This window comes from Mauremys mutica, chromosome 14, assembly GCF_020497125.1.
Source record: "Mauremys mutica isolate MM-2020 ecotype Southern chromosome 14, ASM2049712v1, whole genome shotgun sequence".
Classification (NCBI taxonomy): domain Eukaryota; kingdom Metazoa; phylum Chordata; order Testudines; family Geoemydidae; genus Mauremys; species Mauremys mutica.
This window is the reverse complement of record NC_059085.1, coordinates 5397058-5411895: the sequence shown is the minus strand read 5'-3', so window position 1 is coordinate 5411895 and position 14838 is coordinate 5397058. Positions and strand designations below refer to the sequence as shown.

Sequence of the window (14838 nt, the reverse complement as noted above, 5' to 3'; positions counted from 1 at the left end):
GGGCGGCTGCCCCACTCCCGCAGAACAGGGATTGAAAGCAGCGAGAGCAGCTGAGGGAGTGGCTGACCACAGGCGCTGGAGGAGACTCGCTTTTGCTCTCGAGAGGGGAGGACCTGGCTGCCTGGGAGCTTAGGGTACTGGGAGTAGAGCAGGGCTGGGGAAAGGCCAGAGGAGCTGGGGAGTTCCAGCCTGGTAAACCCCCCGGCTGCAGGCCTTGCTAAAGGCCAAAGCAGGTACTGGGAATGCAGAGTTGCAGCCCAGAGATAGGCAGAGTCCAACCTCCTTGCTGATGAGTGGCCTTTATGGCCTGCAGTCTGCCCCAGTGAGCGGGGGCTAGATGACGACTGGCAGTAGCCACTGAGGCAAGGTGGGTGAGAGGGTTGGGGCTTCCCCTGGGATGGGAGACCCAGAGCGGGGGTACTGCAGGGGCAGAACCCTGAGGTAAAGGGCACTGGGGTCCGGGCAGGACACGGGGCCTGAGGCAGGTGAGCCACCGGCCAGCAGAGGGCACTCCAGGCTGAACTTGAGCTAATTCCCAGGATGACCAGCAGGAGGCACTGTGCCAGTGAGTCCTGCACTGTTACAAGCAGGAAGTCTTCATTTCTAGAACAGAAAGTTCTTTAGGGACTCCCTGTATTTTACCCAGGCACTTCGCTGTCCTCCCACCACTATGGTTCCCTTCCCTCATTCTGTCTTCCCTCACCCTCGGACGTGGCTATTGCCCATGAGGAGAGATACCCACACTCCCGACTGTAGCTGCAGCATCCTGTCTCCAATAGTCGGCTGTCATGCAGACTGGAGCCCTCTAGTTAGCCACAAAATAGGTGAGAGCCAACTTCCCCTCCAAAACGTTCTCACTTCTGACCATGGCAGCTACCGGAACAGGTCAGAGGGCAGCGTCCATGCCTGCTTCACACACCACCTCCTGGGCGGGACTGGGATGGCACTGTGCTAGTTTGCTAGAGCAGACGTGTGATCTGGCTAATCACAAGGCTCTGAAGTGAGACAATGTGCTTCACGCTGGCCACGAGGGCTTGCTGTCACACAGGCAACAGGCAGCCCCTAACGGCTTTTGAGAGATTCAAACCGGGGGCTATAGCGGAAATACTCAGTATCTCAACACTGCTCAGCTGGGTCATCCAATCCCTGGGCTCCGCGCTTTGTCTCTGGGTCCCTATTCATTTCTGCTCCTGGAGAAACCTCCTTCCTTACCCTCATCCACCTGGCCATTTCATTTTCTTACTCACCTACGTCAGAGGCAGCTTGTGAGAGCTAATTATTACTGAGACAGCCCCTCCCCCCCCCCCGCCCCGCCTGCCCACGTAGCCTGGGGTGAGTTCAACAGACTGCCTGCACTGAGGTGTTGCAGGGGAACAAGCTGCCTGTAGTCCCTGCTTAGCCAAGACTGCTAGAGCAGGCTGGCACCGCCTACAAAGTGGGCAGGGCTGGCCAGTGAGTGGGCAGGACCATGGCAACCAGGAGACGTGCTGATTCCATTAATCTCTGGGGCACTCTCCATCCGTGACGCACCAGTGGCAACCCAGATCACATTTACAGCTGCCCTTCCTCTGCCAGTCCCTCCCCATGCCCTCTCCTCAGGTGGTGGGGATGCAAGTTGGCACCACCTGCGCCTGCAGGATTGAAATAAGCTCAGCTCTTTAAAGTGCTTGAAAACCAAGTGCTGTGTAAGAGCTATGCGTTACAGTTAGAGCAGTATTGTACACAGCGAGACACCTGCGTCAGCCTCCCTCCTACCTCAGCCTTCTTCTCAGGCCGGATCTGGCCCATTTCTGTCAGACAGCTGAAGGCTGACTGTTCTCGCGAGTCTTCTGGCTGTTCACAAGCCCACTGGAAGGAGTAGGTGGAATTGGTGGGGTTCACAAGCATGAAGGTCCTGGCCACAACAAACAGAAATTGCCATTAGAAAGGGAACAGTGAACAGCTCTAGGAGCTAGTGGCTTGGCTGCTCTGCAGACACCGGGCACTGCCAGCTCCTCCAAGGGAGGATTCCTTGGCACACCCCATCTACCTCCACTGCTATGGGCATGACAGCTCCATCCCATTACTGGTTCTGGAGTCCCCCAGCCCTCTGGGCTGGCTGGCTACCTTTATCACCTGTAAACAGATACTAAGGTCAGCCCGATGCAAACCCTAGCACCAGAGTGGTGAGGATAAAATCCAACACAACAGGGCTCTTTACTAAGTGGAGCACTCTAGAGGGGTTATTTCCTTTGCTGACCCAATCAAGTATTCAAAGAGCCAAAAGAGGCCAATCCCATGGAGAGAAAGGAGCGTTACACTGGACAACACCTATGGGCCAGGGACCAGCTGTTTGTCGCAGGACCGGATGGTGGAAGCAAAGGCTAGTCTATGTTGCCCCAAGTGATCAACTGGGAGTCAGACCACAGGAACTGTGCAGCTGTTCCATAAGGAGTTTAGAAGACTGAGGTGACCAGTCTCCGGCTGAGTTGTTGTGACTGGCCAGTAGTCAGCAAGTCAAGCCTTCTCCATGCCCACCTGCTGTTCCGAGTGTGCACTCCGACGGATGCAAACTCAATCACCCTGGTGTTGAGATCCAGCGCAGCCCCCCCGGGCCCTCGCAGCTCTGGGTTGCGCCTGTTTGCGGTGAGGTAGTCAGAGTCCTCCAGCTCGAAATGGCAGTATGGCAGGAGGCTTCTCCCCTTCACAGCCACTACGGGGTCTTGGTGATTGGGCTTCAGGTTGGGGATACTGAGAAGAAATGGACCAGTCAGTGTTATCAAAGGCAGCGGGGCAGCTTTATGGCTTTGCTGTACACAGCTTTCACGTCCTCTCTCTCTCAGTAGGTGTACTGAGCAGTGAATCAAAGGGAAGCTCACCCTGTGGTAATGAGGCAGCAAAGGAGACACATGTGGGAGAAAAGTGGCACCTTTACTGATAAGCACACTAGAGGTCGTGCTGGTGACTCAATACGGCTAAGCCCTCACTAAGTTTCCATACTCATCCCAAAGCCAGTACTAGTGATCGAACCTCCTGGGGCTTAGGTGATTTCCTATACCCAAAGTAAATTTGTATTAGTCATTAAGACTCCACCAGAACGGTACAAGCCAGGCAAAGGGGCTGCGGGAGGACTGTGAATTACTTACCCTCCATCTGAAAGGCGGAATCCTACTTGTACCCAAACCCCATTTTTAACATTTTTTTAAAATGAGTTTTCTCAGGTTCCCAGGAAGAAGGACTGCTAGGAAGAGATGGAATCCACCTAATGAAGAGAGGGAAGAGCATCTTCACAGGCAGGCTGCTAACCTAGTGAGGAGGGCTTTAAACTAGGTTCGCCGGGGGATGGAGACCTAAGCCCAGAAGTAAGTGGGGGAGTGGGATACTAGGAGGAAACACAAGGAGGAGGATGCAACAGGGGAGGCCTCCTGATTCATACTGAGAAAGTAGGGCAATCGGCTAGTTATCTTTGGTTCTGCTTTGAGCAGGGGGTTGGCCTAGATGACCTCCTGAGGTCCCTTCCAACTCTGATATTCTATGATCTTAGGTGCATGTACACAAATGCAAGAAGCCTGGGAAACAAGCAGTGAGAACTGGAAGTCCCAGCACAGTCACGGAACCATGATGTGATTGGAATAACAGACTTGGTGGGGTAACTCACATGACTGGAGCACTGTCAGGATGGGTATAAACTTTTCAGGAAGGACAGGCAAGGCAGAAAAGGTGGAGGAGTTGCACTGTATGTAAGGGAGCAGTATGATTGCTCAGAGATCCAGTATGAAACGGGAAAAAAGCCTGTTGAGAGTCTCTGGGTTAAGTTTAGAGGCGAGAGCAACAAAGGTGATGTCATGGTGAGCATCTGCTATAGACCATCAGACCAGAAGGATGAGGTAGATGATGCTTTCTTTGGACAACTAACAGAAGTTTCCAGATCACAGACCCTGATACCTGCTGGGAGAGCTATACAGCAGTGAACAGACAATCCAGGAAGTTTTTGGAGAGTGTTGGGGACAACTTCCTGGTGAAAGTGCTCGAGGAACCAACTAGGGGCCGTCCTCTTCTTGACCAGCTGCTCACAAACAGGAAAGAACTGGTAGTGGAAGTAGAAGTGGGTGGCAACCTGGGCAGTAATGAGCATGAGATGGTTGAGTTCAGGATCCTGACAAAGGAAGAAAGGAGAGCAGCAGAATATGGACCCTGGACTTCAGAAAAACAGACTTTGACTCCCTCAGGGAACTGATGGGCAGGATCCCCTGGGAAAATAACATGAGGGGGAAAGGAGTCCAGGAGAGCCGGCTGTATTTTAAAGAAGCCTTATTGAGGATGCAGGAACGATGTGCAGAAAGAATAGCAAATATGGCAGGTGACCAGCTTGGCTTAACAGAGAAATCTTCAGTGAGCTTAAACTGAAAAAGGAAGCTTACCAAAAGTGGAAACTTGGACAGATGACTAGGGAGGAGTATAAAAATATTGCTCGAGCATGCAGGGGTGTAACCACGAAGGCCAAAGCACAATCGGAGTTGCAGGTAGCAAGGGATACTAAGGGTAACAAGAAGGTTCTACAGGTATGTTAGCAACAAGAAGATGATCAGGGAAAGTGTGGGACCCTTAATGAATGGGGGAGGCAACCTAGTGACCGATGATGTGGAAAAAGCTGAAGCACTCAGTGCTTTTTTTGCCTCGGTCTTTACAGACAAGGTCAGCTCCCAGACTGCTGCACTCTGCAGCACGGTATGGGGAGGAGGTGACCAGCTCTCTGTGGCAAAAGAAGTAGTTCGGGACTATTTAGAAGAGCTGGACGAGCACAAGTCCATGGGGCCGGATGCGCTGCATCCGAGGGTGCTGAGGGAGTTGGCGGATGTGATTGCAGAGCCATTGGCCATTATCTTTGAAAACTCATGGCGAACGGGGGAGGTCCCGGATGACTGGAAAAAGGCTAATGTAGTGCCCATCTTTAAAAAAGGGAAGGAGGAGAATCTGGGGATCTACAGGCCAATCAGCCTCACCTCAGTCCCTGGAAAAAATCACTGAGCAGGTCCTCAAGGAATCATTTTGAAGCACTTGGAGGAGAGGAAGGTGATCAGGAACAGTCAGCATGGATTCACCAAGGGCAAGTCATAAGAACATAAGAACGGCCATACTGGGTCAGATCAAAAGTCCATCCAGCCCAGTATCCTGTCTGCCGACTGTGGTCAATGCCAGGTGCCCGAGAAGGAGTGAATATAACAGGTAATGATCAAGTGATCTTTCTCCTGTCATCCATCTTCTCCCTCTGGCAAACAGAGGCTAGGGACACCATTCCTTATCCATCCTGGCTAATAGCCATTAATGGACTTAATCTCCATGAATTTATCCATTTCTCTTTTAAATGCTCTTATAGTCCTAGCCTTCACAACCTCCTCAGGCAAGGAGTTCCACAGGCTGACTGTGCGCTGTGTGAAGAAGAACTTCCTTTTATTTGTTTTAAACCTGCTGCCCATTAATTTCATTTGGTTACCCCTAATTCTTATATTATGGGAACAAGTAAATAACTTTTTCTTATTCACTTTCTCCACATCACTCATGATTTTATACACCTCTATCATATCCCCCCTTAGTCTCCTCTTTTCCAAGCTGAAAAGTCCCAGCCTCTTTAATCTCTCCTCATATGGGACCCGTTCCAAACCCCTAATCATTTTAGTTGCCCTTCTCTGAACTTTTTCTAATGCCAGTATATCTTCTTTGAGATGAGGAGACCACATCTGTACATAGTATTCAAGATGTGGGCATATGTAAACGGGTCAGACTCACCCCTGCGGCGCCTCCTGCTGGTTGCTCTATGAAGTTAGCTCAGTCCAGCCCTGGAGCACCCTCTGCAGGCTGGTGATCCACCTGTTCGTAGGCCCCCCGTGTCCCTCCCTGGACCCGGTGCCCTTCTACATGGGGCGCTGCCCCCTAGCAGTGACCCCTTTCTCTCTCTGGGTCTCCCTTTCTCTCTCAGGGAACCCCCACCCTCTATCCCTACCTTGCCTCAGTGTATGGCTACTACCAGTCATTGTCTAGCCCCACGCTCTGGGGCAGACTGCAGTATCAGCCAACTCATCCCTGGCAAGGAGGGTTTGGACCTGCTGCTTTGTCCTACCCCTGGGCTGCCCCCTGCAACCCACAGTACCTATTGGCCCACTGCTAGGCCGCAGCCTGGGGCTTTCTAAGCTGGAGCTCCCCGGCTCCTCAGCCTTCCCCAGCCCTGCTGCACTCAGGTACCCGGTCTCTATTTTCCAGCAGCTAGGCCCATCTCTCTCTATAGCTAGAGAGAGACTGTCTGGCTTCTGGCTTCCCTGCCTTCTTATAAGGCCCTGTTTCCTCAGTTTGGGGCGTGGCCCCCAGCTGCAGCCACTTCCCTGATCAACTCAGCCTTGAGAGCCACTGCTCTCAAGCCCTGTCAGGCCACTTTTTAAACCCCTTAAAACCCCGGAGCAGGGTCCACCCTGCTACAGCATACCATGGATTTATATAAGGGCAATAAGATATTCTCTGTCTTATTCTCTATCCTTTTAATGATTCCTAACATCCTGTTTGCTTTTTTGACCGCCGCTGCACACTGTGGACGTCTCAGAGAACTATCCATGATGAGATCTCTTTCCTGATTAGTGTAGCTAAATTAGCCCCCTTCATATTGTATGTATAGTTGGGGTTATTTTTTCCCATGTGCATTACTTTACATTTATCCACATTAAATTTCATTTGCCATTTTGTTGCCCAATCACTTAGTTTTGTGAGATCTTTTTGAAGTTCTTCACAGTCTGCTTTGGTCTTAACTATCTTGAACAGTTTAGTATCATCTGCAAACTTTGCCACCACACTGTTTACCCCTTTCTCCAGATCATTTATGAATAAGTTGAATAGGACTGGTCTGAGGACCGACCCTTGGGGAACACCACTAGTTACCCCTCTCCATTCTGAGAATTTACCATTAATTCCTACCCTTTGTTCCCTGTCCTTTAACCAGTTCTCAATTTATGAAAGGACCTTCCTTCTTATCCCAGGGCAACTTTATCTACGTAAGAGCCTTTGGTGAGGGACCTTGTTAAAGGCTTTCTGGAAATCTAAGTACACTATGTCCACTGGACCCCCCTTGTCCATATGTTTGTTGACCCCTTCTAAGAACTCTAATAGATTAGTAGGACACGATTTCCCTTTACAGAAACCATGTTGACTTTTGCCCAACAATTTATGTTCTTCTATGTGTCTGACAATTTTATTCTTTACTATTGTTTGAACTAATTTGCCCGGTACCGACGTTAGACTTACCGGTCTGTAATTGCCGGGATCACCTCTAGAGCCCTTTTTAAATATTGGTGTTACATTAGCTAACTTCCAGTCATTGGGTACCGAAGCCGATTTAAAGGACAGGTTACAAACCTTAGTTAATAGTTCTGCAATTTCACATGTGAGTTCTTTCAGAACTCTTGGGTGAATGCCATCTGGTCCTGGTGACTTGTTACTGTTAAGTTTATCAATTAATTCCAAAACCTCCTCTAATGACACTTCCATATGTGACAATTCCTCAGATTTGTCACTTACAAAGGAGGGCTCAGGTTTGGGAATCTCCCTAACATCCTCAGCCGTGAAGACTGAAGCAAAGAATCCATTTAGTTTCTCTGCAATGACTTTATCGTCTTTAAGCGCTCCTTTTGTATCTCGATCGTCCAGGGGCCCCACTGGTTGTTTAGCAGGCTTCCTGCTTCTGATGTACTTAAAAAACATTTTGTTATTACTGTTGGAGTTTTTGGCTAGCCGTTCTTCAAACTCCTCTTTGGCTTTTCTTATTACATTCTTGCACTTAATTTGGCAGTGTTTATGCTCCTTTCTATTTACCTCACTAGGAGATGACTTCCACTTTTTAAAAAGATGCCTTTTTATCTCTCACTGCTTCTTTTACATGGTTGTTAAGCCACAGTGGCTCTTTTTTAGTTCTTTTACTGTGTTTTTTAATTTGGGGGTATACATTTAAGTTGGGCCGCTATTATGGTGTCTTTGAAAAGTGTCCAGGGTAGCTTGCAGGGATTTCACTCTAGTCACTGTACCTTTTAATTTCTGTTTAACTAACTTCCTCATTTTTGCGTAGTTCCCCTTTCTGAAATTAAATGCCACAGTGTTGGGCTGCTGAGGTGTTCTTCCCACCACAGGAATGTTAAAGTCATTATATTATGGTCACTATTTCCAAGCGGTCCTGTTATAGTTACCTCTTGGACCAGATCCTGCGCTCCACTCAGGACTAAATCGAGAGTTGCGTCTCCTCTTGTGGGTTCCTGTACCAGCTGCTCCAAGAAGCAGTAATTTAAAGTATCGAGAAATTTTGTCTCTGCATTTCGTCCTGAGGTGACGTACCCAGTCAATATGGGGATAATTGAAACCCCCCACTATTATTGAGTTCTTAATTTTGATAGCCTCTCTAATCTCCCTTAGCATTTCATTGTCACTATCACTGTCCTGGTCAAGTGGTCGATAATAGATCCCTACTGTTATATTCTTATTAGAGCATGGAATTACTATCCATAGAGTCTCTATGGAACATGTGGATTCATTTAAGATTTTTACTTCATTTGATTCAACATTTTCTTTCACATATAGTGACACTCCCCTCCCCCTCTCCCCACACGACCTTCCGATATATTTTGTCCCATTGATTGTCCTCAGTCCACCAGATTTCTGTGGATATATCAATATCCTCCTTTATCATGCGGGAATCTAGTTTACCCATCTTATTATTTAGACTTCTAGCATTTGTGTACAAGCACTTTAAAAACCTGTCCCTGTTTATTTGTCTGCCCTTTTCTGATGTGTCAGATTCTTTTTTATGTGAATGCTTCTCATCTGATCTGGCCCTTACATTTTCCTCTTCCATCCTCTCCTCCTGATTAAAACCTAGAGAATCTCGATCAATAGACTCTCCCCTAAGAGAAGTCTCTGTCTGATCCCGTGCTCCTCTGCAGCAGTCGGCTTTCCCCCGTCTCTTTCCTAGCAGCCTAAATTTGGCTCCAGGACATCTCTCCTACCCTTCCCTAGGTCATTGGTACCTACATGTACCATGATCACCGGCTCCTCCCCAGCACTACACATAAGTCTATCCAGATGCCTCGAGAGATCTGCAACCTTTGCACCAGGCAGGCAAGACACCATATGGTTCTCCCGGTTGTCACAAACCCAGTCATGTCTGACCAACCTGATTGCCTTCTATGATTAGATAACTGTCTCTGTGAATATAGAGAAAGCAGTGGACGTGATATACCTTGACTTTAGCAAAGCTTTTGACACAGTCTCCCACAGTATTCTTGCCATCAAGTTAAGAAGTATGGATTGGACGAATGGACTATAAGGTGGATACAAAGCTGGCTAGATCGTAGGGTTCAACAGGTAGTGATCAACGGCTCCATGTCTAGTTGGCAGCCAGTATCAAGCCGAGTGCCCCCAGGGGTCTGTCCTGGCGCTGGTTTTGTTCAACATCTTCATTAATGATCTGGATGATGGGATGGATTGCACCCTCAGCAAGTTCGCGGATGACACTAAGCTGTGGGAGAGAGGTAGATATGCTGGAGGGTAGGGATAGGGTCCAGAGTGACCTAGACAAATTGGCAGATTGGGCTAAAAGAAATCTGATGAGGTTCAACAAGGACAAATGCAGAATCCTGCACTTAGGAAGGAAGAATCCCATTCACTGTTACAGACTAGGGACTGACTGGCTAAGTAGCAGTTCTGCAGAAAAGGACCTGGGGGTTACAGTGGATGAGAAGCTGGATATGAGTCAGCAGTGTGCCCTTGTTGCCAAGAAGGCTAATGGCATATTGGGCTGTATTAGTAGGGGCATTGCCAGCAGATCGAGGGACGTGATCATTCCTCTCTATTCGGCACTGGTGAGGCCACACCTGGAGTAGTGTGTCCAGTTTTGGGGCCCCCACTATAGAAAGGATGTGGACAAATTGGAGAGAGTCCAGCAGAGGGCAATGAAAATGATTAGAAGGCTGGAGCACATGACTTATGAAGAGAGGCTGAAGGAACTGGGATTATTTTGTCTGCAGAAGAGAAGAATGAGGGGGGATTTGATAGCTGCTTTCAACTACCTGAAAGGGGGTTCCAAAGAGGATGGATCTAGGCTGTTCTCAGTGGTAGCAGATGACAGAACAAGGAGCAATGGTCTCAAGTTGCAATGAGGGAGGTCTAGGTTGGATATTAGGAAATACTATTTCACTAGGAGGGTGGTGAAGCACTGGAATGGGTTACCTAGGGAGGTGGTGGAATCTCCTTCCTTAGAGGTTTTTAAGGCCCGACTGGGATGACTTAGTTGGGGTAGGTCCTGCTTTGAGCAGGGGGTGGGGCTAGATGACTTCCTGAGGTCTCTTCCAACCCTGATATTCTATGATTCTATATCATCCCTGATCACCTCCTCTCCAGAACTAAACAGCCTAAAGGATCCAAAGGGATGGCACAGGTTTGGTCCCAGGGCTGATGGCTTCCAAGCTGGGACTAAACAAAGCAGTAGGTTTTTGATGCCCCACCTTTCCTCGACTGCATTGTCGGCCCAACCATTCCAGGGAGCACCGAATCCCATTCACACCAAAGTACTTTGGACAATAATTCCCTGTTACTAGCACATGTCAAGATGCAACTCACCCAGAGTGCTTCCTACCTGCAGAGTAGGTGGCCCTCAAACTCTCCCACTTCCAGTGGGGAGAATTTCAACAGGAACTGCTGCTTCTTCCCGGCTGGGATGATGCCACTGCTGGGTTCCACAGAGAATGGAGGGAGAGCAGCAACAGCACACAGGAAGGATGAGACACTCTCCAGAACACTGCCTAGCTGGCTAGCGGGTCGACTGCATGGTATTTTGGTGGAGGCAGCAGATGTGGCAGATGGAAACTCTCCTGTGTTGAGGAATGGGTGGTTAGGTCAGTTTCACTGGATTTGTCTTTGAGGATGAAACCTCTTGTTCTGAGCCCAGACCCTCCGATTCAGTACGATGGACAGAAGGCCGAGGGGATTTGGTTTAAAGACCACACAAAGGCTATCCCCCTTCGCAAGCCCTTTCCAAGGATGATTCCAACCAGGGTTAGTGAAAGGTGTAGTGTAGCTTCATGACATCACTTCTGCACTGCCTCTTCCTAACTCCTCCTATGCTGAAAAAGACCTAGAAAAGTTCCTTATAAGGGCATGAAATCAAAATGCTGAAAGACACCCCATCACACTGGTCTGAACGCGGTGCCCAGAGATCACTGTGATCAAGGCTATGTAAGTACCTATATGGGCCGTTATCATCCATGCCTGGTTAGCAGGGTTGCACAGATGAATCTGAGGGCAGAATGTGGCTCATTGTGTGTATGTGCTTTCAGCTGAAAAGGTAGCAGACATTAAGTGATCAAGGGACAGCACAGGTGTATATTGCAGTGTCTGGTCTTCTCTTCCGCTGTTTATCAAGCTTCCACAGCCAGCCATCGCCATCAAACCACAAAGCAGGGGCATAATGGAACAGCCCAATGGTCCAGTGCACCCTGACTCAGGGCATGGCCATTGCCAGATGTTAAATTCCTTCAGTACACCAATTTATACATTACACTGTGGGAGAATTTCCTTCCTGACCCATCTGGCGATGAGTTTATGCCTTGAGGCATGAAGATTGAGAGTGCTTATTTCCATCCTAGCTAATTTAACTGCTGGTGTTAGTTTTACTCATAAAAAATCTAGTCCTTGTCCTTCTCACCCTTTTGGTAGCTGGCTGCATAATATGCTGCGCAGCAGCTGAAGACATGTTAAAGATGCACAGAAACATTTAGCAAAGCTCCCTCATGCCTCAGAGAGAGCAGGCTAGGCCATGTTGGAAGAAAGCATCACATAATTGAACTGACCCTGCTGCTACACGTATGGGACCATCTTAAAAACAAAAATGCAGCTTTAATTACAAATATTTTGCAAGCAGGAGGAAAAGTATGTCTATATTATGGCCCCAGTTCAACAAGGCTATTAAGCGTGTGCATAATAAGCATGTCTGTGTTTGAAGTTATGCACATGCTTAGGGGCCTTGTTGAATCAGGGCCTAAGAGGAGTGAAAACAATAATTCATCAGTGTGTGTGGGGGGGAGGAACAATACCAGAAAATGTGGAAATGGCAGAAGTGCTAAATGACTTTTTTGTTTCCGTTTTCACTAAAAAGGTTAGTAGTGATTGGACGTCCAACATAGTGAATGCCAGTGAAAATGAGGTAGGATCAGAGGCTAAAGTAGGGAAAGATTAAGTTAAAAATTACTTAGACAAGTTAGATATTTTCAAGTTATCAGAGCATGATGAAATACATCCTAGGATACTCAAGGGGCTGACTAAGGAGATGTCTGAGCCATTAGCGATTATCTTTGAAAAGTCACGGAAGATGGGAGAGATTCCAGAGGGCTGGAAAAGGGCAAATATAGCACCAAGCTATAAAAAGGGGACTAAGGACACCCTGGGGAATTACAGACCAGTCAGCTAAACTTCAGTCCCCAGAAAGATAATGTGCAGGGGACTGGACTAGAAGACCTTTTGAGATCCCTTCCAGTCCGATGATTCTACGATTCCATATCTCTGCCGTGAAATGCTGAGTGATGACTCAGAATCCAGGATGTGGGAGGGGGCTCTTGGCTGGGGCAGGCAGTTGGGGTGCAGCAGGGGATGAGGGGTTTGGGGTGCAGCAGAGGGTGAGGGGTTTGGGGTGCAGGAGGGGGCTCCAGGCTGGGGGGGTAGGGCTGAAGGATTTGGAGTGTGGGAGGGGGCTGCAGGTTGAGGCAGGGGGTTGTGGTTCAGGAGTGGGTGGTGGTTCTGGGGTGGGGCCAGGGATGAGGGGTTTGGGGTGTGTGGGGTCTCTGGGCTGGGACAGGGGGTTGGGGTGCAGGAGGGGGGTGAGGGCTCTAGGGAGGGGATGCAGGATCTGGGGTGGGGCCAGGGATGAGGGGTTCAGGGTGTGTGGGGTCTCTGGGCTGGGACAGGTGGTTGGGGTGCAGGGGGGTCAGGGCTCTAGGGAGGGGGATGCAGGCTCTGGGGTGGGGCCAGGGATGAGGGGTTCAGGGTGTGTGGGGTCTCTGGGCTGGGACAGGTGGTTGGGGTGCAGGAGGGGGGTGAGGGCTCTAGGGAGGGGGATGCAGGCTCTGGGGTGGGGCCAGGGATGAGGGGTTCAGGGTGTGTGGGGTCTCTGTGCTGGGACAGGGGGTTGGGGTGCAGGGGGGTCAGGGCTCTAGGGAGGGGATGCAGGCTCTGGGGTGGGGCCAGAGATGAGGGGTTTGGGGTGCAGGAGAGGGCTCTGGATTTGGGGGGGGCTCAGGGCTGGGACAGGGGGTTGGGGCTCAGGGTTGGGGCATGGACTTACCTCGGGTGGGTCCCAGTCAGTGGCACAGTGGGAAGAGCGGGGGGCTAAGGTAGGCTCCCTGCCTGTCCTGGCACCATGCTGCGTGCGCCCCGAAAGCAGCCAGCAGGTCCAAGTCCTAGGATGGGGGCCAGGAGGCTCCGTGCGCCGCTCACATCCACAGGCACCGACTCCCGCCCCCAGTGTGCAGCCGGTGCTCGGGGCGGGGGCAGCACGTGGAGCCCTGTGGCCCCTCCACCTCGGAGCTGGACCTGCTGGCTGCTTCTGGGGTGCAGCGCGGTGCCAGCCAGGGCAGGTAGGGACTAGCCTGCCTTAGTCCTGAAGCACTGCCGACCAGACTTTGAACAGCCCAGTTGGCAGTGCTGACCGGACCCTAGCAGTGACCTTGATTCCATTACCCTGAGACCCTCCAACAGGACTCCCCCCATGCTCCCTTTTCAGCTCCTGACCCCCCACCCCCAACATGTGGCTGACCTCTCTGACCTTTGCTGACCTTTCCACAGTGCCCAGCAGCTCTGCCATACCAGTCCTGGGCACTCTGAAGGTGGGGGAGCGGGAAAGAAAGCAATAAGAAGGAAAAAAGGAAAACTCTTTATCCAAACCTGAAAGAAGCCACTTGCCTCAGGATGATGGGGGAGGAGCAGAGTTATGATGTCACCGTCAGAACTCTGCTGTGCTGGTGCCTCAGGCAAAGAGGCCCAGCCTGCTCCCTGAGCTCTCAGGTTCCCTGAATGCTGCAAAGCCCCTATGGGTTACAGGAGGAAGCTGCTGTGGGGAGCGCCAGGTCGGGGGGAGAGGGGGCTGATTGCTGTACCTTCAGGACTGCATGGCAACGGTTCTTCGGTAAAGTTGACTGCCCTTCTGCTGTCCTCCATGACCACCTTCCAGGAGTACTCCAGCGCCACATTCCCCTTATTGGACAGCTGGAACCTGCAAAGGCAGCCGGGGAAAAGGGAGAAGAAATAACTTATCTAACAGAAGGGCTAAGCAAGCACTGAAAAATCATCTCGGGTCAGATTCTGACACCCTTACTCATGCTGAGTAGCACTTTGCTCTGCAAGCCGTGGCATCAATTGGAAGGGGTCCACAAGTGCCGTTCAGCTTGCGGAAGGGGAGCAGAATGTGGCCCACGCATTTCAGCAGATGGTTCTACAGTGTATCCTGCCTGCCTGGAGCGAGGGCCCGGGGCAATCCTAGCACCACCCCACATTATACCGGAGGGGCTGGCACCGGCGGCTCGTGACAGCAGAACGATTTCTACTTCTGCGTCTTGCAACTGACAAACCTGTTACACGTCTGGTAACTTTGGCATTCGCCATCAGTGAAATAAGGCCTATTTTTAGGACTGTGTAGTAATTTGGACTGAATGCTGGCAGTGTGTAATCAGGGTAAGAATCACTCCAACGGGAGTTTGGAACATAAATGGCTTGTAGGCTTGGGCCCTGACTGGTACAGTAGTCACTCTATGGACCAAAATAAATGTAGTCGGCTCTAGGGAT

At 50.2% G+C, this 14838-nt stretch overlaps 1 protein-coding gene across 9 annotated transcripts in view; it reads right to left on the bottom strand.

Annotated features, from left to right (window-relative positions):
- Positions 1-14838, bottom strand: part of HYDIN (HYDIN axonemal central pair apparatus protein) — a 399941-nt gene that overhangs the window by 42461 nt on the left and 342642 nt on the right. For 8 of the 9 annotated variants that reach the window (XM_044987150.1, XM_044987153.1, XM_044987154.1 and 5 more), the window contains 4 exons: positions 14154-14269; positions 10643-10877; positions 2518-2730; positions 1756-1894 (listed from right to left, as the gene is read on the bottom strand). In XM_044987150.1, coding sequence (XP_044843085.1) covers positions 1756-1894; positions 2518-2730; positions 10643-10877; positions 14154-14269 — 703 coding nt within the window. Of the gene's footprint in view, positions 1-1755; positions 1895-2517; positions 2731-10642; positions 10878-14153; positions 14270-14838 lie in introns of those variants that run through there. The other variant, XM_044987158.1, reaches the window with a different exon arrangement.